The sequence below is a fragment of the Stenella coeruleoalba genome (genome assembly GCF_951394435.1).
Source record: "Stenella coeruleoalba genome assembly, chromosome: 8".
Classification (NCBI taxonomy): domain Eukaryota; kingdom Metazoa; phylum Chordata; class Mammalia; order Artiodactyla; family Delphinidae; genus Stenella; species Stenella coeruleoalba.
Genome location: NC_137154.1, coordinates 5,662,432 through 5,685,633, shown reverse-complemented (window position 1 = coordinate 5,685,633; position 23,202 = coordinate 5,662,432). Strand labels below are relative to the sequence as shown.

Here is a 23,202-nt window from a genome sequence, read left to right as displayed (position 1 = left end):
GAAGGAGGGGTGGGGAGGCGGCGCCTGCGCAGTGCGCCGCGGAGGAGCTGTGTGTATGTGAGAGTCTGACGGGTTCAAAATGGCGGCGGCTGCTTCAGCGGCTCCTCCTGTGTGAGGGAAACAACACCCCTCCCCGGCAGCGGCGGCGGCGGCGGCGGCTGCGGCTCGCAGAGCACCTTCCCAGCGGCTGGGCCTGTCGCCGCTCCGTCTATCCTGGGCAGGGGGCGCTTCGGGAGGAGGGGCAACGCCAGGGGGCCCATCCCCCGGAATCCCTCCTCTGCGACTGGGGAGTAGCCGGGGGCTCGTCCCGCAGCGCGGAGCCCGGGCTGAGGGGGAGACGCGAGGGGAGCCGGGGCCCCCAGCCCGGCGCGCCGCGCCGCTCCCGCCCTCTCCGCCCCCCGGGGCCGGGGCCCGCGTTCCGGGGGGCCGGGGCGGCGCGGGCAGCCTCGGGTCGGCCGGTCTCAGCTGATCGGCCGCCGCTCCCGGGCTCCGGCGGTGGCCGAGCGGCTACTTGTCTAGGGCACGGCGGCCCCGCGGCCGGGGCTGGCCCGGGGCTCGGGCTCGGGCTGCTGACCGCTGGCCCGGGGGAGGCGGGGGCGCCCCGGGCTCGGCGCCGAGGGGTCGCGCTCCCCTCTCCTGACGCCTCAGACTCCCGGTCTCCAAAGCCAGAAGAGGAGGTTTGATTCAGCAACTGTTTCCTCTCTTTTCCGGGTCGCTGTGACCCTCTGGATACTGGGTTGATCCACGGAAAAAACCCGAAGACGACGTTTGGGATTTAATTTTTCCTCTCAGTTTTTGGAATCTTTTACTTCTCACTTGGACAAGAACTCACGAGCAAAATCCCCGGTGAGATTCCCCCTCCTGTCGCCCCCCCCCCCTTGGAAGTTTTGGTTCGCTGTGTTATCTAAAGACTTAATGTAAAGTTTCTATTTCTTTTTCCGATGGTTGAACGAACCATTGAAACGCCTTTTCCTGGGGGAACCCGGCGAGATTTTCCATTTTTCCTCTCCGGCCCTGGCTGCTCTCAAGCCCGGGCGGTCTTCGCCCAGGGGGTGCAAACACGGTTTCCCTCCCGACTTGGGGCGAGGGCTTCCTCCAGGAGGGCTCTGCCACGAACTGCTCTTGCAAACTGTGTCATCAGGTCCAGTGGTCTCGTAGCAATTTTGAAAGGATGCTGTTAACGTGGCCTTAATGTAGTTACAAAAAAGAAAAAAAAATCTGCATTCTCTATGGAAGCCATTATCCTTGAGAATATTTAGGAAAAAGAAAAACCTTTCTTGGTATTAGGGATCGGCCGTCGCGCAAACCGGTCTTTAATGTTTGGAAAAGATGAATTTTACTTACGTCTCTAGGTAAAATCTTTATTACTTTACACAGAAAGATCTGATACATTTTTGTGTCTGATTTGCAACTCCCTTGAATTTGTTTCAGAGTTGTACACATCTTGTGTTGGGGTGGAGGGTTGGTTTGGGAATGAAAAGATCCGGGGAGTCTAGGAAGGAAGGCGACGATTGCATACGGATTTACTAGAGGTGTATGGGAAATTGTTTTGGAGTCTATTTAAATCCTAATTTCTTGTTCTCTTCTTATATAGTTAGTCTGTCCTTTTCTTTAGTTTCTAATTACGGGTGAGAGAGAACTAATTTGGTTAGGATCTGGATTAGTTCAGTGGCTGCTTCACCTGGCCAGCTCTCTAAGAGAGAAAAGTCCTGTGTCCCCCCCCCCCTTTTTTCTTTTTTTTTTTTTTTTTTGCTAATGCTGCCATTGAAGGGGAGCCTTGCGTATTGTAATCCTGTGGGGAGAAACAAGTGGTATAGCCCGACAGTAAGGAACTGAAACCAACATCTTCTTGCCTATAGGCCTCAGACAGTTGTAATGTGATTAATGTTGATCTTGACATGGAACCACTTGCCCCAGAGCTGAGAGGTCCCAAACTGATGAAGAGGAACCAGATTTCTCAGGAAGCCTTTAACTTACACATGTCCTAAACACTTCATTCCGAGGAAAGAAAGGTTGAGTTCGAGGATGAGTTCTCATCTCTGCTCATATCATTATTCTTTAGTGTTGCAATCTGGTTCCTAAGGAGGAAGAGGAAGGCAGCCCTGGAGTGGTTTCTTTCTGTAATTTCAACAGAAGAGTGAGAGATGGAACCCGAAGAAGAAAGGATTCGTTACAGCCAGAGATTGGTTAGTATTTTCTTGTCTTTTTTTTTCTTTTCTTTTCTTTTCTTTTTTTCCAATTTTGAAGCAGAAAAACTATTTTGTTTACATTTGTGAACATACTGTGATTAAAACTTTTCAGGTGGCTTTTCTCTGCACCAGAGGAGGGAAGGTGTATTAGTATCTCATTTGAATTTTAGGCCAAGTAGTTAGAGTCTTAGTAGTCATCCTATTTGGAAATGGATTTATAGGTAGCTTTTAACTTCTGCTGAAACCGTTGTAAATCAAAGGATTTTATGGATTACAGTGTGACAAGGATTCCTAATTTTGCAATACTGACATTGTAATAAATCTAATTGATTACGTTAGATTTGAATGTAAATTTGAGGGGCAAAACTGTTTGAGGAAGGATAGTTCCGTATAATTTTTTTAGATTATTGTGTACCAAGATTTTTGGCTTTGAGCTGGGGAGTGGAAATGCGGATTTTTTTTTTTTTTTAACACAAATTAACACTGATAGGGTTGAAGGGGATTGATTGAGAGAAGGGAGAATACTGGATGCTGATAAAGTTCTGTATTTTGTATTTGGGGAGGGATGTATATGATATATCTTATAAAAGTAAATTTTTACTTTGTAATGACTTGGAAGGAATTAGCTTGTATGTGCATATGAATACTTTGTCCATTAGGCTCCCGCTTTCCTCTCAGGGTTTCCCTACTGGAGTTTAAGAATTTGATTTTTGTTTTCCCTAGTCAAAGAGAGCTTTATTAATATTCTCACCATATATTCGTTTCAGAAATTTGACTTTATTTGTAGAGTGGGGAATGAGGAAAGCCACAGAACTATATGCATTATGTAAAATTTGGTGAACTGAAAGACCTAGAAAATTACTAAAGGAATTTATGCTGGTTTTATTTGGCTCTGCATTTTAGACTGAATTTGGAGGAAAAAAGAGTGATTCTTTAATTCATTTTCTGATAATGTCCAGACTCTTTGAGAAAAGGCTGTTCTCCCCCGCCCACCCCCCCCACGCCCCAGTGTGACTGTTGAAAAGGTGTGGTGTGTATTGGCAAGTGTATCCAGTAGGCAATATGTTCTAGCAAAGCTTTATTTCAGAGATTTGCTTCTTGTCTCCTAATCTGTGTGTTGAGATTATAATTCTTTATCTTTAACTTTTAGAAATAAAGTATATCATCAGTGGAATTTTGTACGTTTAGGATTTATTTTTGTTTTGACATTTCTTGAATTCAGTTTTTTGGGGGGAAAAGAAAGAAGATGCTGCAAAATTCTTTTCTTGGTTAGTTACTGCTATATGGAAATTCGTTTTTATCACGTCAGGCTGGTAGAATTGCTGAGCTGTTTCATAAATATCTGAGAGATCTTGGGATCCAGTCTTTCAAAGCAAGTTTTTATTTTTTAACAAGATAGGGAGGTAGTGGTAAGGAGATCCAAAGAATCTGTGATTTTTGTCCTGGTAAGTTTTTTTTTTTTAATTGTAAAATGATTGCTACCTGTTGCACACATTAACCTTTTCCTTATCTAGCATATTTTTTCTTTTGGTTTATGTGTTTTTGTAGCAGTGTTGTGTAAGAGGGTACAGCAAATATTTTGGGAGAATCTTGCTCACTTAGAATTTTGGGTAATAATCTTGAGTTTAGGGTGACTGATGTCTGTTTTCCTTTTTTAAATTACATGACAAAATATATATCCAAAGTGTAAATCCCTTCCATAACATAACTTTTTTTTTTTTTTTTTTTTTTTTTGCGGTACGCGGGCCTCTCACTGTTGTGGCCTCTCCCGTTGCGGAGCACAGGCTCCGGACGCACAGGCTCAGCGGCCATGGCTCACGGGCCCAGCTGCTCCGCGGCATGTGGGATCTTCCCGGACCGGGGCACAAACCCGTGTCCCCTGCATCGGCAGGCGGACTCTCAACCACTGCGCCACCAGGGAAGCCCCATAACATAACTTTTGATATGAGAGCATATTGGTGGCTAATTTGAATGGCAGTCTGCCTACCAAACTTTTAAATTTATTTATTTATTTATTTTTAAAATTTATTTATTTTATTTTTGTCTGCGTTGGGTCTTCATTGCTGCGTGTGGGCTTTCTCTAGTGGTGGCGAAAGGGGGCTACTCTTCATTGCGGAGCACAGACTTGAGACGCTCGGGCTTCAGTAGTTGTGGTGTGCGGGCTTCAGTAGCTGTGGCACACGGGCTTAGTTCTTCCGCGGCATGTGGGATCTTCCCGGACCAGGGCTCGAACCCATGTGCCCTGCGTTGGCAGGAGGATTCTTAACCACTGCGCCACCAGGGAAGCCCTAAATTTATTTATTTTATTTATTTTTGGCTGTGTCGCGTCTTTGTTGCTGTGCGCCGGCTTTCTCTAGTTGCGGCGAGCAGGGGCCACTGTTCGTTGTGGTACGCGGGCTTCTCATTGCGGTGGCTTCTCTTGTTGCGGAGCATGGGCTCTAGGCACGCGGGCTTCAGTAGTTGTGGCTCACGGGCTGTAGGGCGCAGGCTCAGTAGTTGTGTACGGCCTTAGTTGCTCAGCAGCATGTGGGATCTTCCTGGACCAGGGCTCAAACCCGTGTCCCCCGCATTGGCAGGCAGATTCCTAACCACTGCGCCACCAGGGAAGCCCTGCCTACCAAACTTTTAATGTCTCTGTGGCAAGTGCTTATATTACAGAATTCTCTATTGATGAAGTTAGATATTTGAGGAATTTTAAGACTGACATGAAGGCATAAAGGCTAATTTTTACAGTAGCTATAACACTATATCTCTTTAAGTCAAAGTATAGAATTTAGTTTTGTTTTGCAGTTACTGGCCATGGAACATAAAGTTTGAAAGAGAGACAAAATGACAGGTGTGCTAATTTGGCTTGGTGATTAAACTTTGTGTGGTCTCGTACTATATGTTTGTCGAATTGAATTACCTAGTGCATTGATTATAGTGTTATTGGCTATCACTTCCATATTGTTTTAGAGGACAAAAACTAAATGGTTATCCCTCTGTGACATACTTTCAAAATAGCCTCTTGGGAGAGAAAATGTAGTATACCACTATTAACAGTCTGAGGCCAAACTCGTTTCAGAACAAGAGTGACTTTAATATTGAGGATCTTTTACCTATCTTTAAAAAAAAAAAGTTGTATCCTTACTTATAAGAATATGTATTATTCATGATTGAATAGATCCTTTTTAATGCTTTTAACTGACATAGCTATTTCAAGTTCACAGACTGGATTTGGTGAGATAAATTTTGATATGTTTGTATCATCTTTGTGACAAGCCATTTTTTAAAAAATCAGACATAGCTAGTTTTTAAAAATTGGCTTGTCTTTTGTCAAACTAGTATTTATCTATTACATGTAGAAGAGAATTACACTTTTGAATATGGTATGTACGTGTAGATTTGGGGCATAAGCTCTTCTTTCTGGAACTAGAACATTTACTTATTTTGCAGTGTAGGGAATACAAGGGAGGGTAAATGCTGTTTTGATTTTTTTTAAACAAGCCACTGTTTTGTTTTTAATGAAAAGATTAGTAGTTTTGTGTATGGATTTCTAGAAGAAAGCCAGATAGATCTCCATGGGAAGTTGACATAGTTGAGGAGGTATTCAAGTGAGAGGGATAGAAGCTTCAGGTTGGTGATGGGTGGATATTTGGTTATCCTGAGGTAATGATGATTTATTTCTGTATTTCTAGTAAATTAAGACGTAGGACCTTACTGAGAAACATGGACAGGTACTAATTTTAGAACTTTTTTTCTTCATTTGGTTTCAGGAGCCAAAGTGTTGAAGTATTTTTGAATGTTTGTCACAGCCATGTATATTTAAATGTTCGTTTATAGGGAATGTTCAACATAATATCTTATAGTTTCTTAATCTAAAATATTAGTTAAATCCTCAGCAATTGTAGTCAATGATCTTTTAAGTTTTTGAAATCACACCAATTCTGAGTAATCCTTATTATTGCACAATAAAAATAAAATCAAGGACAAAATAATGTGCATCTGAAGTAAATGCTTAAGGTATAGTTACATTTAGTATGGAAAAAAATTCACTGACCCCTGCCAAAGGCAATTGTAGAAACAAATGAACGCCTAAATCAATGTAAAAAGGTGAAGACAATATACTTCAGGGTAAAAGAAGTTATATGACATGAATATTTTTTTCCCTTGACTTCACCTAAGCCTAGTGCTGTTATCTGAAGGGAGAGATGCTGATTTACTTGAGAATTCAGCTTGTTTGTCAATCTTGATGCTAAGATGAAGAGATTTTCTAAAGGATGTTATTATACTACTGGATGCTCAATCCTGTTAATGTGCCTTACATATGATTCTCTCTGAAATAGCTAAATCATTTATCTGTTGCAAGAAACTGAGGGCACTGAGTCCTTATGATATTCTCACCTTCCTTTGGGTCATCCTTAAAATTGTCTCCCCAGATTCAGGAGCAATGAACAGATTATCCCTTTTACAAACAGTCACACTTTGAATGTCCCCGCTCTAAGGTCTTTCTGCCCAGGAATAGACCAGGCAAAATAAAAACCTAATTTTAAGCAATTTTTTCCATAGTTTATTAATAATTAAAAAAATTATAGATGGTCTAAATTGTTGAATTTGCTTATTTATCATGATTCCATTAGACTTAACTGTCAGTCTCTATTGGTGGAGGAGTACATTGTTCGGAGTGTTGCAGTCTCCTTCCTGGTGATGTAGGAAAAACTTGTTGCCCATTTTTGGCATTCAAAATGCAGATGATGAGGGAGCTAATTCTTTATACTTATGCATCAGTCTTCCACAGTTACCCGTATTTTGGGGACCCAGAATACAGGGCTGTATTTAAGCCCCATTACTTTCTCTTATTTATTTTGCTGAGCACTAATCACTACCATACTTAAGTTTGTTTGTGCATATCTCTCCATTAGAGTACAGGCTCCTTGAGAGTTGGGACTTTGTTTTTGTTTATGGTGTCTACTGGATGCTTTGAATAGTGCCTGACACATAGAAAGTGCTCAATAATTAGCCTCAAAAAGAGAGAAGAAAGTACTCTCAGTCTGCAATGTAGAAAGTGCTCAATAAGTATTTGTTGATATTGTTGAAAGCCCTCATAAGTATTTACTTTTCTTTGCTATGAGTTTTCTTGACTGCTAGGAATAGATCACTAGAATGGAGGAGAGTTTGGTATACAGGGATGAGCAAAATATTGGGGTATTGGGTTCTGTAGTATACATAAGAACCAGAAGGCCTAAGCTCTAACAAATGAAAACTTATGCTTAGCACACGTGCCACATGAACACATTTATAGTATTTAAGCCATTAGAACAGATAAGAAAATATTTAGTTAACTGTAAAAGCTCAGTCTGAATTTTAAGCTTCCTATCTCAAATCCTGTCCTAAACCCTCCATGTTACGGTTTTTGCTGACTTTAAGACAACCTTAAAGTTGTGAAGTTGCAAGCGACGGTGTTTGTGTTACTCTCAAGTCTTGGTTTTTGTAAACTGATACAGCCACTATGGAGAACTGTATGGAGGTTCCTTAAAAACTAAAAATAGAACTACCATACGACCCAGCAGTCCCACTACTGGGCATATACCCTGAGAAAACCATAATTCAAAGAGAGTCATGTACCACAATGTTCATTGCAGCTCTATTTACAGTAGCCAGGACATGGAAGGAACCTAAGTGTTCATCGACAGATGAATGGATAAAGAAGATGTGGCACATATATACAATGGAATATTACTCAGCCGTAAAAAGAAACGAAATTGAGTTATTTGTAGTGAGGTGGGTGGACCTAGAGTCTGTCATACAGAGTGAAGTAAGTCAAAGAGAAAAACAAATACCATATGCTAACACATACGTATGGAATCTTAAAAAAAAAAAAAAAGGTTCTGAAGAACCTAGGGGCAGGACAGGAATAAAGATGCAGACGTAGAGAATGGACTTGAGGACATGGGGAAGGGGAAGGGTAAGCTGGGACGAAGTGAGAGAGTGGCATGGACATATATACACTACCAAATGTAAAATAGATAGCTAGTGGGAAGCAGCCGCATAGCACAGGGAGATCAGCTCTGTGCTTTGTTACCACCTAGAGGGGTGGGATAGGGAGTAGATATGGGGATATATGTATAGCTGGTTCACTTTGTTATAAAGCAGAAACTAACACACCATTATAAAGCAATTATACTCCAATAAAGATGTTAAAAAAAAAGTCTTGGTTTTGACCATTAAGTCAGGGAATGGATACATTTGCTGTATACCATGCAGAGGGACATAACATTCTTATTTTCTGTTCCTTTTTATTTTTCTTCTTGGGGAATGAACATCCTTAGTCAGGTTTTATTAATGTGCTCTCTTTATCTCATTTTTGGGATAATATAGTGTTTTTGCATTGTGCTTTCACATCAACAGAGGTTAAAATTCAATAAACATTTATCATGTGTCAAGTACTAGGCTAGGTTCTTTCAAATGCGTTACCTTATTTAATCTTCAAAACAGCCCTGTAAGGTAGATGGTATAGTTTCCAACCTTAATTTTTTTTTTTTAAATAAATTTATTTATTTATTTTTGGCTGTGTTGGGTCTTCATTTCTGTGCGCGGGCTTTCTCTAGTTGCGGCCAGCGGGGGTCACTCTTTATCGTGGTGCGCGGGCCTCTCACTGTCGCGGCCTCTCTTGTTGCGGAGCACAGGCTCCAGACGCGCAGGCTCAGTAGTTGTGGCTCACGGGCCTAGTTGCTCCACGGCATGTGGGATCTTCCCAGACCAGGGCTCAAACCTGTGTCCCCAGCACTGGCAGGCAGATTCTCAACCACTGCACCACCAGGGAAGCCCCAACCTTAATTTTTTTTATCATGGTAATGGAGGCGTAGGGAGCTAGCTGCCTTGACTTGACCAGGGTCACAAAGTTGGTAAGGGGTGGAACGAGACTTTGAACCCTGTGTTTCTTCTTTCACACCTTATCATCTCTCTTGCCGTGTATTTCATACAGAAAACAAATGATAGGTACTCCTGTTGTAGGAAGTTGTAAACTGAGTGCTTCATCTTTTTTTGAGGCTACTGTTACAGTTTCTTTCCTAACAAATATCTGCTTAATAGCCTAAATGAGATAGCTACAAATATTTGACAGCTAACATTAGATTATGTTTTTTAAAAATTGGCACGTTCTTTCTTTTTTGTGAACTTTGAACTTACTGCACTTGATCTATTAAAATAGCAATATTCATGCAGTTTGTGTATATGTCAAGCCTTTTATTTATGCATGTCACTCATATCATTGTTTTCTGTTTTAAATTTTAGGTTCTTGGGGGTTTTCTCTATCTGTGAGTACTTGGTAAAAACTTAAAGCATAAAGATAAAAGGCAGCAGATAGTGACCAAATGAGTGGTTTTGGCAAATACAGTGGTGAAGCCTCCTTCAGGTAGGTAGAGAGGAGGAGGGAAGAGGGTGGTCTTGTAGGAGCTAAAGAGAGCGTAAGCTTTACTATAGATTAGTAGGACTAAAGTAGAAGATTTGTTTGGGAGGTAGTGTTGATAATGTAGGGAACACATTTTAAACAATTACGAAAGCCAGGTATGGAAAATAGCCGTTAGAAGCTGTGGTTTGTTTTTAATTGAACACTAATTTGATCAAAATGTTTTTTTTACGAGTAATATTTTTGTAGTTTTAAGTCAGGGAGGTGTCTAGAAGAATACTGAAATAGATTACCTCTTGAGGTGATAGGTTACCTGAACTCTAGGGCAGTGGTTCTTGAAGTGTGGTCCACTTACCAGCAAGGTAAACATTATCTGGATGTCTGGGAACTAGTTAGAAATGCATATTTTTGGGCCCTGCCTCATACTTTTGGTGGATCAGAAACTCTGGGGTTTGGGACCCAGTGATCTGTGTTTTAACAAGCCAGGTGATTCTGTTGTGTGCAGAAGTTTGAGAACTACTGCTCTGGGGTATAGATAGTAGAAATGGAAAGGAAGAGATAGAAGCAAGACACTTTGGCAGTGAAGGACTGACAAAACTTGGTGAATGATAGATACCAGCATGTTAGGATGGAAAAGAGTGCTTGACTGGGGATCATGAGCCCAGAGTCCTAGTACCAATTCTATTACCAGCTATAGTTTTGAGCAAGAGAACTGACCTCTTATTGAGGGAGTTGTACTAAGTGATTTCTGAGGATTTTGGAAGCAAAGACAAATGAATTAAGGTGGACTCTGGGATTAAGTCTCGATTATCAGGAAGATCAGAGGGAGGAATTTTTGAAAGAGGGAGGAGTGAGTGTGGGCAGATGTTTTAGACATTTGGAACAGATTTGTTTAAAGCAGAGGTTCTCAGCTGGGTGTGATTTTTGCCCCCTGCCCCGGAGACATTTGGCAATATCTGGAGACATTTTTGATTGTCAGACTAGGAGAGTACTACTGGTATGTTAGTGAGTAGAGGCTAGGGATGCTGTTAAAACATCCCATTAAACATTCCCTACAACAGAACCTGCCGTATAGTGCGGGGAGCTCAGCTCGGTGCTCTGTGGTGACCTAGATGGGTGGGATGGGGTGGTGGTGGGAGGGAGGTCCAAGAGGGAGGGGATATATGTATACATATAGCTGATTCACTTCGTTGTACAGCAGGAACTAACACAACATTGTAAAGCGACTATACCCCCAAAACAAAAACCAAAACAAATTGCCCATAACAAAGAATTATCCAGTGTTAATTGGGTGAGATTGAAAACTGATTTAAAGAGAGCTATCCAGTAGATGGGTTCTAGGTTTCCATCCTGATTATCTGCTGTTAATCTTAGAGTTTTAAGTCCAACACAAAACATCTTGAAAGCATCTCAGATTGTTTTTCTCAGGGCTTTGCCCAAATAAGCATGAAGTGGTTTTTTTGTTGTTGAATTTTTGCAAAAGTAACTTCATGGTCATGGCAAATCCTCAACCTAGTTGCAGATTTCTTTATTATTCCTTTAAACTTATTCTAAGATCACTTGATTTGGGCAACCAAAGTAAGTACTCACTGTCTTGAGATGAATAGTTAAGTTATAACAATAAATCATCTTTTGGTATTCTCTTTGAAGGATAGCAAAAAATGAGCTAAAAGCTGTGGGTGTTGATGTGAACAAATATTGAAATACTTTTGATTACCATGTGGCTGAATAAACCCATGGCCATTCCTGAGAAACAACCTCATGAGCTGGTTGTGGCCCTCAGTGTGAATTTAAGGTAGCCCCAACCTTAATTTATCTCTTTATATCCCTGGATCACAGAAGTTACGAAGTCTTTTGTGTCAGGGCAGTAATCTAGCCAACCCTTTCTTGTTTCTGACAGTAACTTCAAGAGAATGTATATTCATAAATACGGTGATTGTATTGTAGGACTTTAATCATTTCCAATGTACCTCTGTGTTTATTGTCTTTTGATCATCTTATTCTTTTGATCATCACAATTGCAGGGGTTGCTAGGACATGGGGATGGTGCTACCATGTTGCACAATTCCTGAGGGACCCATTCACATTTCTTATTCTATGTGAAAGATGCTCTTGGAGATGAGCAGTGTGCAAACAAACAAAAAAAAGGGACTCTTTCTGGGTGGGTAAGATAAAGGAAGGGCTTCCCTCAAGGTGCAGCGGTTAAGAATCTGCCTGCCAATGCAGGGGACACAGGTTTGAACCCTGGTCCAGGAAGATCCCACGTGCTGCAGAACAACTAAGTCTGTGCACCACAACTACTGAGCCTGTGCTCTAGAGCCTGCAAGCCACAACTACTGAACCCGTGTGCCTAGAGCCCATGCTCCGCAACAAGAGAAACCACAGCAATGAGAAGCCCGCATACCACAATGAAGAGTAGCCCCTGCTCTCCGCAACTAGAGAAAAGCCCGTGCAGCAATGAAGACCCAATGCAGCCAAAAATAAATATAAATAAAACAAATTTCTTTCAAAAAAAAGATAAAGGAAAAGCCACCTTGTATATTTGAAACAAAGGGAGAAAAGAGTCCAGTCTGATGAATAATAGCACACATTAATTGAGTGTATATTATGTGCTTGGTACTGACCTTTTACATATATTAACTAATTTAATTTTCAGCAGCCCTTTGAGGTAGGTTCTGTGATTTCCATTTTCTAGTTTGGAAACTGAGGCATAGCACAGTTAAATAACTTGTCCCAGGTTATTCAGCTAAGTAGGGAAAGAGCCAGGATTTATAGTAGACAGTCTAAGATATACTGCCTCTTTTTCAACTTTGTTGGAACGCAGTTTGTAAATGTTCTGCTGTTGAATTTAGGGTGTTCCCCAAGTCATCTTTTCTCACTCAAGAGATTCATTCACTTAAATGTTTGCTGAGTGCTTACACTGTGTCAGGCACTTAACATGGGCTTTGCTTTTTTAGAACTTCCAAATAACTGTGGTTTCAGGTAGTGCTGAATACTTTGAAGAAATTAAGAGGGGGATAAAATACTTGTAGGGTGGGGATCACTCCTTGAGTTGGGTCATTGGTAAAGGCTCCCTGAGAAGATGGTGTTTGTAACTGAGACCTGAGCGATGAGGAGCCAGTCTTGTGAAGGTCAAGGCCTTGGGGGACCAGATCTGGGTCAGCAGAGCTCTAGGTTGAGGGACCACCTAATGCAAAGCCCTATGGTAGGAATGAGAAAATATTACAAGCACTTAACCACATGTCAGACACCATACAGGGCACTTGGGATACAGATACAGTGATGAGCAAGATAGGCATGGTCCCTCTGTCATCAAGATTGCGGTCTGTTAGGGAAGTCAGACAATAAATACTTATAATGTTAATTATAGTTATGCAAAGGACTACAAAGAATGTAGGAGGCAATGAAAGTGTATAATAGAGTGACCTAATCTAAACTTCAGGAGTGGGAAGAGGCATCAGGGAACACTTTTCCTGAGAAAACCTTTAAAGCTGAGACCTGAAGGGTGAGTAAGAGGTAACCAGGCAGAAAGGAGAAGTGATTATCATATGCAGAACCTCCGAGGTTGGAAGGAATCTGACATGTTTGAGGAGCCTACCAACCAAACCAAACCAAAAAGGACGGTGTAACTGGAGAGAGGAAGTAAGTGGTGGAGACAGTTAAAATCCTGACAAGGTAATCAGGGGTCAGGTCAAGTAGGGCTTTATTCTTTTCTTTTTAAATTTATTTATTTATTTATTTTTGATTGCGTTGGATCCTTGTTGCTGGACGCGGGCTTTCTCTAGTTGCAGCTAACGGGGGCTACTCTTTGTTGCGATGCGCGGACTTCTCACTGCGATGGCTTCTCTTGTTGCAGAGCACGGGCTCTAGGTGCACGGGCTTCAGTAGTTGCAGCACGTGGGCTCAGTGGTTGTGGCTCACGGGCTCTAGAGCACAGGCTCAGTAGTTGTGGCGCACAGGCTTAGTTGCTCCATGGCATGTGGGATCTTCCTGGACCAGGGCTCAAAGGGTAGAGCTTTATTCTGAAGGCAGTGGGAATGCAAAGTTCAGCAGAGGAGTATAACATGCTTGGAGTAATATCAGTAGCTGCAGTGTAGAGAAGGGATCAGGGAGAGGTAAGAATGGATTTGGTGAGAACAACTAGGAGGCTACTGCAGTTCAGGTAAGATAAGATGGTAGTATGGTTGAGAGTGCTGGCAGTAGAATTATAGAGGTCTTCAGGAATATTTAGGAAATGGAATCAAAGGACTTTGGTTCATTGGTTGTGTGGAGGGTGAGGTTAAGGGTTACATATAAGCATAACTCCCACGTTTTTCTCATGTGAGTGGTTTGTGGTGCAGTCCTTTTATTGAGATACAGGGCGCGCACTGAAGGAAGAGCAGGTTTGGAGATTGAGGGGAAGAGCTTACATTCAGTTTTGAGTTAAGTTTGGACAGGTTGAGTGTGAAGTGCCTGTGAGACATCCTGGTAGAACTGTTGAGTAGGTAACTGGCTGTGGTTCTGGGCTTCAGGAAGGGCTTATTGGCATATAGTTGGATCTTACTGGCATACGTGTGGTAGTTGAAGTTGGGTAGACAGGGAGTGACTTACAAAGGGGGTGAGAAGGAGGAACCAGAGGGATATGAGGAAAATCAGGAGAAGTGGTGCTGGGACTTCCCTGGTGGTCCAGTGGGTAAGACTCCTCACTCCCAATGCAGAGGGCCCGGGTTTAATCCCTGTTCAGGGCACTAGATCCCGCATGCAGGCCGCAACTAAGAGTTCGCATGCCGCAACGAAGATCCTGCATGCCACAACTAAGGCCCGGTGTGGCCAAAATAAATAAATAAATAAATTCTTTAAAAAAAAAAAAAAAGAGTAGTTGTGCCTTGGGGACTTCCCTGGCGGTCCAGTGGTTAAGACTCCACGCTTCCAAGCAGGGGCATGGGTTCAATTCCTGGTTGGGGAACTAAGATCCCACATGCCATGTGGTGGGGCCAAAAGATTTCAAAAAAAAAAAAGGATAAACAGTATTTATCAGGCACTGTTCTAACCATCAGTGTATTTTTACTCATTTAATGCTTGTAACTCTATGAAGTAGGTGCTTTTATTATCTCTATTTTATAGATCAGGAAAATGATACAAGAAGGGACTGTATAATTTGCTCAAGACCACTGGGTAGTAACTGGAGAAGTTGGTTTTCGAACCCAGGTTTGTATGGCTCCAGTTTGCATTCTTTTTTTTTTTTTATAAATTTGTTTATTTAGTTTGGGGTTTTTTTTGGCTGCGTTGGATCTTCATTGCTGTGTGTGGGCTTTCTCTAGTTGCAGCGAGCGGGGGATACTCTTCGTTGCAGTGTGCGGACTTCTCATTGCGGTGGCTTCTCTTGTTATGGAGTACGGGCTCTAGGCACGCGGGCTTCAGTAGTTGTGGCACGTGGGCTCCGTAGTTGTGACTCACGGACTCTACAGCGCAGGCTCATAGTTGTGGCTCACGGGCTTAGTTGCCCTATGGCATGTGGGATCTTCCCGGACCAGGGCTTGAACCCATGTCCCCTGCATTGGCAGGCGGATTCTTAACCGCTTCGCCACCAGGGAAGTCCCCAGTTTATATTCTTTTTTTTTTTTTCCGCGGTACGCGGGCCTCTCACTGTTGTGGCCTCTCCCGTTGCGGAGCAACAGGCTCCGGACGCACAGGCTCAACGTCCATGGCTCACGGGCCTAGCCGCTCCATGGCATGTGGGATCTTCCTGGACCAGGGCACGAACCCGTATCCCCTGCATCGGCAGGCGGACTCTCAACCACTGCGCCACCAGGGAAGGAAGCCCTCCAGTTTATATTCTTAAACACCACTTTACACTAATAGTGTTTCAAAGAGGAGAGAGTGGTCAGCTGAGGTGGATGCTGCTTACAGGCTGAGTATACTGAAGACTTGAGATTTCCATTGGATTTGGCAACATAGAGGTTATTGGTGACTTTAAACAGGAGTTTTGGTGGCATTTGGGGGCAAAAGACATTCTTCAAAATAAATGTGAAATTAAACAGAGACAGTGAATGAAGAGAAGTTTAGAGAAGTTTGGCTGTGAACAGAGAAGTGGAGCAAGTCGTTAGCTACAAGTGTAAGATCCAGAGAATGTTCTCTTCAATGTTTATTTGTTTGCTGTGTTTTGTTTTAAGATAGAAGAGACCACTGCATTTTTTTGTTAATGGCGTTATCAACTATTACTCCTTCTTCTGTTACTCTCCATATTTAATTAGTTGCTAAGCCCTGCTGGATTTCTGATATTCATCTCTTTGTAGTTCCTACTGCCACTTCTAGTTCTTACTCTTAGCCTGGACTATTGTAGTAGCCTTTTCTTAGATTTTTTAATTTTTATTTATTATTATTTTTTTTTAGTGTCAATTCTTTTTTTTTTTTTAAAGTTTATTAATTTATTTTGGCTGCGTTGGGTCTTCATTGCTGCGTGTGGGTTTTCTCTAGTTGTGGCGAGCGGGGGCTACTCTTCGTTGTGGTGTGCGGGCTTCTCATTGCGGTGCGTGGGCTTCTCACTGCGGTGGCTTCTCTTGTTGCGGAGCATGAGCTCTAGGCACACGGGCTTCAGTAGTTGTGGCACACAGGCTCAGTATTTGCAGCTCGCAGGCTCTAGAGCCCAGGCTCAGTAGTTGTGGCGCATGGACTTAGTTACCCCGCAGCATGTGGGATCTTCCCAGACCAGGGCTCGAACCCGTGTCCCCTGCATTGGCAGGCAGATTCTTAACCACTGCGCCACCAGGGAAGTCCCTCCATTATTTCTTATATTGTGCTCCTAAGGTTCTGATAATGTTATTCCTATCCTCTGTGACATTTCCATTCTGTAAAGTCACTGGTGGCATGGGACAGACACTGGACCTTGGTTCATGAAACTTGGCTTTGAATTTCAGCTTATAAACTGTGTAAACTTGAGCAAGTTATTTAACCTTGATGAACTTTCATTTTTCATGTGTGGAATAGTAAAAATAAAACTTACATTTTGGAAATAGCTTATTAGTGCTTGGTTAACTTTAAAGGTTTGCCACTATAGGCGCGAACTCCTTAGCCTGGTATTCAGGCTTTCCTGCACACTTGTGATATCCTGTCCCTACCCTAGGGTTTATCCTCTAAAACCCATTTGCAGTATTGTTTTCTTAATCCTATATGTTGAAGGAAACCTCTTTTCTGAACACTCATAGTTTTTCTCGCTATCTCTTGTGATATCTAACTGGATACAAGATAGAAAGCTTGATTATGTCTAGATTATATGCTCCTTGAGGACAGAGCATGGCACACAGATAGCACAGAACTATTTACATCACTGAGACTGTAACATTACGAGTTGGTTAACTTCGTCATGAGCACATGGTAGAATGTAATCAAATTAATTTACTGCATTCTCTTGTTAAGTGCTGACAGTACTGCTATAATTATCAGGAGGGTGGTGGTCAGACAAAAGAGAAGGGAGCCAAGGAACAAGAATTTGCCACGTCTGGTTGCCCCACTTGTTATGGTCAGTAGAGAAAGGTGGAACAGACTGCTCATGTTCTTGAGACTATCCAGTTACCTTATTTCTTATACCATGCTCACCAGGCTACTTTCATAATTAGTTTGGTTCCCCTGTTCCTTGGGAAATGGGTTCCCTGGATAATGGGCATGAGTATTCACAGTGCTAGGCATTGTGAAGAAGTTAACTGACAATCCTTTTATCTTGCAGAGTTGAGTACTAGCCTACCAAGATCTCTCCTCTGGGGCTTCCCTGGTGGCGCAGTGGTTGAGAGTCCGCCTGCCGATGCAGGGGACACGGGTTCGTGCCCCAGTCCAGCAGGATACCACATGCCGTGGAGCGGCTGGGCCCGTGAGCCATGGCCGCTGAGCCTGCACGTCCGGAGCCTGTGCTCCGCAACGGGAGAGGCCACAACAGTGAGAGGCCCGCGTACTACAAAAAAAAAAAAAAAAAAAAAGTCTCTCCTCTGAACCTTAAAGGAGACAAGAATGTCCACTTAACAGTAGTAGTGTCTACACTCTTCTTATGTACAAAGGTTTGAACGGTGTGTAGAATGCTAAGGTACCATCATACCTTAGCTCAGACCCTTTTCTCCGGGGAGAATTTCTTTGACTAGGTCAGATCTTCCAGTTATTCTCATAGTATAGAATACCTCTTATGCGTAGCACTTCTCAAAATTGCCACTTTGCTTGGGTTATTATTTGATTGTCTGTTTCCCTTTTAGAATATAAGCATCATTAAAGGCTGCTACAGTGCCTTTTCTCACCATTTTATCCCCGTGCTTGGTACAGGTCCTGGTCCACAGTAGGTTCTTGATGGATTTTTTTTCTGTGAATGTGCATATCTAAAATGCTTTCCCTCCCACCCCATTCTGTCTTCTTGGGTAAGCTCTTAGTAAGCTCTTAGTTGTCCTCTAAGACCCCCAGATGTTGCTCTTCTCTTGAGTTCTCCTCAGTTACATTCCCAAGACACTTCTTATGCATTTTTGCTCTGGGACTAGTCACTTTGTGTTGTAATTCTTTGACCACGAGTCTATTTTCACCCAGCTAGAGTAGACTCTTTTCCAGTTTTATTGAGAAATAATTGACATACATCACTGTATAAGTTTAAGGCGTACAGCATGATGGTGTGATTTACATATATTGTGAAATGATTACCGCAATAGGTTCAGCTAATATCCATCTTCTCATACAGATACAATAAAAAGAAGAGAAGGGGACTTCCCTGGCGGTCCAGTGGTTCAGCCTCTGTGCTTCCAATGCAGGGGGCACGGGTTCAGTCCCTGGTTAGGGAACTAAGATCCCACATGCTGTGTGGTGTGGCAAAAAAAAAAAAGAGAAGAAAGGAAAAAAAATTTTTTCTCCTTGTGATGAGAACTCTTAGGAATTTCTCTTCCAACAACTTTTCTGCATATCATACAGCATTGTTAGCTGTAGACATCACGTTGCACATTACATCCCTAGTACTTTTTTTTTGTAACATCCCTAGCACTTATTTATCTTCTAACTGTAAGTTTGTACCTTTTGACCACCATCCTCCAGTTTCCACTCCCCCCACACCTCATCTCTGGTAAGCACTAGAGTAGACTTCTTTAAGGCAAGAACCATGTTGTTTTCAAGTGCTCAAGTGCATTTTATTGTGCTTAGCTTTATTGCGCTTAGCAAATATTGTAGGTTTTACAAATTGAAGGTTTGTGGCAACCCTGCATTGTCAGATGATGGTTAGCATTTTTTAGCAATAAAGTATTTTTTAATTAAGGTATATATATATGTTTTTAGACAATACTTTTGCACACTTAATAGATTATAGTGTAGTATAAACATAACTTTCATATATCTCCGAGGTATGCTTGTATGTCTATTGAAATGAACAGAAATGTGTTGTGTACTTTCTTGAAAGTACATAGACCATCATATATAACATAATAACCCTAACAATTAAAAAAAACCTTAGCTTGGTAATCAGGAAGCCTGTATTAGTTATCTCAGCTTTATTTTATTTACCTACAAGGTCCTTCTCAGTTCTAATAGTTTAAACCAGGTGTTTTCAAAGTGTGACCCAGACCACGTCATCTGGGAACTTGTTAGAAATGCAGATTCCCAGGTCCTACCCCAAACTTACTGAATCAGAAACTCTGGGAGCGGGACCTGGACTTGTTTCAATAAGTCCACCAGGTGATTCTGATAGATGGTAAAGAGAACCACTGAAATTATTTTAGCAGTTAGTTTTTCTGTGCATTTAAAAAAAAAATAGAGTTAACGACCTTAATTTAAACTTCATAGCTTAAAGTTATTTTTAAAACTTTTCTTTATATGTGTTTCGTACCAGTTGAATTTGAGGACATTTTTCTAAACTAGTTGTAGCTAAATATCAATGTATCTTTGAATCAGAGGTAGTAGATTCAGAAGTATTTGAAGACTGCTGCTTGCACAAAGTATGAGTGTGTGTATGTGCTTATATTTATATCTGTATATATGCATGTAGCATACATACATGTTTTTCTCTCTATCACTGGAAAATTCTCCATGATGAGTGGTTAAAGGAAGGGAAGGATACAGTACAGGCCTCTATTAGGCAGACTTGAATGAGTGGTATGGCAGAATAAGAAGTATTAAAAAGGAGAAGTTGCTTTTTTACAGTAGCAGATACACATATAGTTGGCCCTCTGTGTTCCTGTATCCTGCATCTATGGATTCTACCAACCATGGATTGAAACTATTCAGGGGAAAAATTCCAGAAAGTTTCAAAGAGCAAAACTTGAATTTGCTGCGGTGGCAACTACTTACGTAGCACTTACATTGTATTTACAATCATTTATATAGTATTGTATTAGGTATTATAAGTAATCTAGAGATGGTTTAAAGCATATGGGAGGATGTGCATAGGTTATATGCAAATGCCATACCATTTTATGTAAGGGGCTTGAGCATTTGTGGATTTTGGTATCCTGTGGTGGGGGGTGGGGGTTAAGGGGAGTTCCTGGAACAAATCCCATGTGGATGCTGAGGGACAACTATATTTACCTCCTATACCAAGGAGCTCTCTTAGCAACAGATTTTACCTCTGTGCTACCTGCAGCGGGTTGTTGTTGTGGACTGAAAGGTACTGATTATTGTTGATGTTCACTTACTTCCTATAGAGGGAGTTGCACACTTTACTATTGGAAACCATAATAATGGCATATCTCAGATGCATATTTTGTGTTTGGCACTATGCTAAGTGCTTTTATATGTGGCCCACTTTCATCACTGTTGTTTTGGCTTAATACCTTGAGTTTAAATTTACTCTCTGTTAAATAAAAGGGAACCTTTTGGAAATAGAGTTCCTAAAAAGAACTCCTTTTTTTTTTAATAGATTTATTTATTTTTATTTATTTATTTTTGGCTGTGTTGGGTTTTCGTTGCTGCGCGCGGACTTTCTTTAGTTGCGGTGAGCGGGGGCTACTCTTCATTGCGGTGCGTGGGCTTCTCATTGTGGTGGCGTCTCTTCTTGCGGAGCACGGAATCTAGGCGCGCGGGCTTCAGTAGTTGTGGCACACGGGCTCAGCAGTTGTGGTGCACGGGCTTAGTTGCTCTGCGGCCTGTGGGATCTTCCCGGACCAGGGCTCAAACCCATGTCCAGTGCGTTGGCAGGCGGATTCTTAACCACTGTGCCACCAGGGAAGCCCAAGAACTCCTTTTAAGATACCTACTTGAACAGTTTCAGGATTTAGTAAACAGTTTCATGTTTGCTTCATTTACCTGTTGTACCTTTTGTGTGTGTGTGTGATTCATTATTTTTATAGATTATACTCCATATAAAGTTATTACAGAACAGTAGCTATATTTCCCTGTGCTTTACAATATATCCTTGTTGCTTATTTATTTTATACATAGTAGCTTGTACCTTTAGTTATTACCCATCTCATACTTTCTAAATTGAAGAAGCCTGTTTTCTTTCATCTTTCCTTACACGGAAGGTGCTTCTTCTTTTTCTTTTTTTTCTTTAATTACTGTAATGGCCTTTCTCCAAGTCTTTTCTACCTATTAACTATTTCCTAGTGTGGTTACCAAAACTATAAGAATTGTCATAGGTTCAGAAGTTTTGTTGTTTTTGGTTTTTTGCTCATTTATTTATTTATTCAGCAAACATTGTTGGGTGTACTGTTGATGTTTATTGCGTGTGCTGGGTATACAGAAATGAATATCTCTACCCCGTCTTCATAGTCTGATAAGAGCCATATAAACAAATAATTACGCTGTACTATGATAAATGAAATTTAGGAAGTATAAAGTACAAGAGGCAAGAGGAAGGAGGGTATGACTGAGGAAAGAAAGTCTTCAAAGAGGAGGTAAACTATTTACTAAGCTCGATATTGTAACATTAAGGGTTGTCCAAGAGGCCAGAGGGTGAGGGGGGAAATTCCAAGCAGAGGAACCAGCATGTCCAGAGGCAAAGAAATATGAAACAGCACTACAAGCTCAAAACAGCATTGCCAGTAGTTCAGTGTTACTAGCGCATACAAATGGGAGAGGATCTGAGATCTGAAGAGTCTGAGTCCTGTTAAGTTGTTTGTACCTTATGCAATAGGTAGTGAGGAGACATTATCGGAACTAGAAACATGGGGATACTTGATGGTATCTGTTTTAGAAAGATCGCCCTGGAAAGGTGTTGTGGTGGATAGACTAGTGAGGGAAGAATTGCAGCGGTAAGGAAATCAGATAAGAATTTACGATAATATTTTAGAAAGAAATGATAACCAAACCTTGGTACCAAGAATGGAGATGGAGAAGAGACTGAGTCGAGGTACTTGAGGACAGAGTTGATGGGACTTGGTGATCCTGTTAGATGCCCTTGGAGAGGAAGATGACTCCTGAGTTCTTGGCTTGTATTCCCAGTTGATGGGTGGTGTCACTCACTGAGAGAGAATACCATGGTTCTATGCAAAGGCAAGAATGTAATTTTGATATATTTATATTGATCTTTATGTCTACATTAGCGTATTTATTTAATTTATTTATTTAAAAATTTTTTTTCTGCGTTGGGTCTTTGTTGCTGCACGTGGGCTTTCTCTAGTTGCGGCGAGCAGGAGGGGCTACGCGGGGGCTAATCTTTGTTGCAGTGTGCAGGCTTTTCCTTGCGGTGGCTTCTTTCTTTGTTGCAGAGCATGGGCTCTAGGCATGTGGGCTTCAGTAGTTGTGGCACGTGGGCTCAGTAGTTGTGGCTTGCGGGCTCTAGAGCACAGGCTCAGTAGTTGTGGCTCACGGGCTTAGCTGCTCCGCGGCATGTGGGATTGTCCCAGACCAGAGCTCAAACCCATGTCCCCTGCATTGGCAGGCGGCTTCTTAACCACTGCACCACCAGGGAAGCCCTACATTAGCGTATTTAAATCACCAATTATTTATTGGGTCTGCTCTATGAGAACCTTACTAGAGATTCTGGGCTGATGTCATGAGGTATCAACATAGATTTGGATGACTTTTTATTAGGTAAAACTAGTTCAGAAACCATTGTATTTTTAAATAATTAATTTTTTATTTACTTATTTATTTTGGCTGTGCTGGGTCTTAGCTGCAACGCTCAGGATCTTTAGTTGTGGCATGCAGACTATTAGTTGCGGCATGCCTGCAGGATCTAGTTCCCTGACCAGGGATCAAACCCGGGCCCCCTGCACTGGGAGCACAGAGTCTTACCCATTGGACCACCAGGGAAGTCCCAGAAACTATTGATTACTACATGGATTAATTATTTTTTCTCTAGGCCTTTTACTTTAAACTTGCCCAAATCAAAGGCTAATAGTATAATACTGATTCATGTGGCTTTTTAAGCCCTTTCTCAGTTCATTTCCCTCTGTTTGGAATATTATTCCATGTTGTCTGCTATATCATTTATGAAAATATTAGGAACTGTCCCAAACATTATCTTGTGGAAAACACAAACATCTGGAAACATCCGTTTACTTGTTACTTTTTTTTTTTGCGGTACGCAGGCCTCTCACTGTTGTGGCCTCTCCCGTTGCGGAGCACAGGCTCCGGGCGCGCAGGCTCAGCGGCCATGGCTCACGGGCCCAGCCGCTCCATGGCATGTGGGATCTTCCTGGACTGGGGCACGAACCCGTGTCCCCTGCATCGGCAGGCGGACTCTCAACCACTGTG

At 42.0% G+C, this 23,202-nt stretch overlaps 1 protein-coding gene across 4 annotated transcripts in view; it reads left to right on the top strand.

The window, feature by feature from the left end:
* Window positions 1-74: 74 nt before the first annotated feature.
* Window positions 75-23,202, top strand: part of KDM2A (lysine demethylase 2A) — a 105,849-nt gene continuing 82,721 nt past the window's right edge. Inside the window, exons 1-2 of one of the 4 annotated variants that reach the window (XM_079930770.1) lie at window positions 75-846; window positions 2,063-2,186. In XM_079930770.1, the coding sequence (XP_079786896.1) occupies window positions 2,145-2,186 (42 nt within the window). In that variant the 5' untranslated portion in view covers window positions 75-846; window positions 2,063-2,144. Of the gene's footprint in view, window positions 847-2,062; window positions 2,187-9,556; window positions 9,583-16,529; window positions 17,485-17,563; window positions 17,630-23,202 lie in introns of those variants that run through there. The other 3 variants (XM_079930773.1, XM_079930769.1, XM_079930768.1) reach the window with 3 other exon arrangements.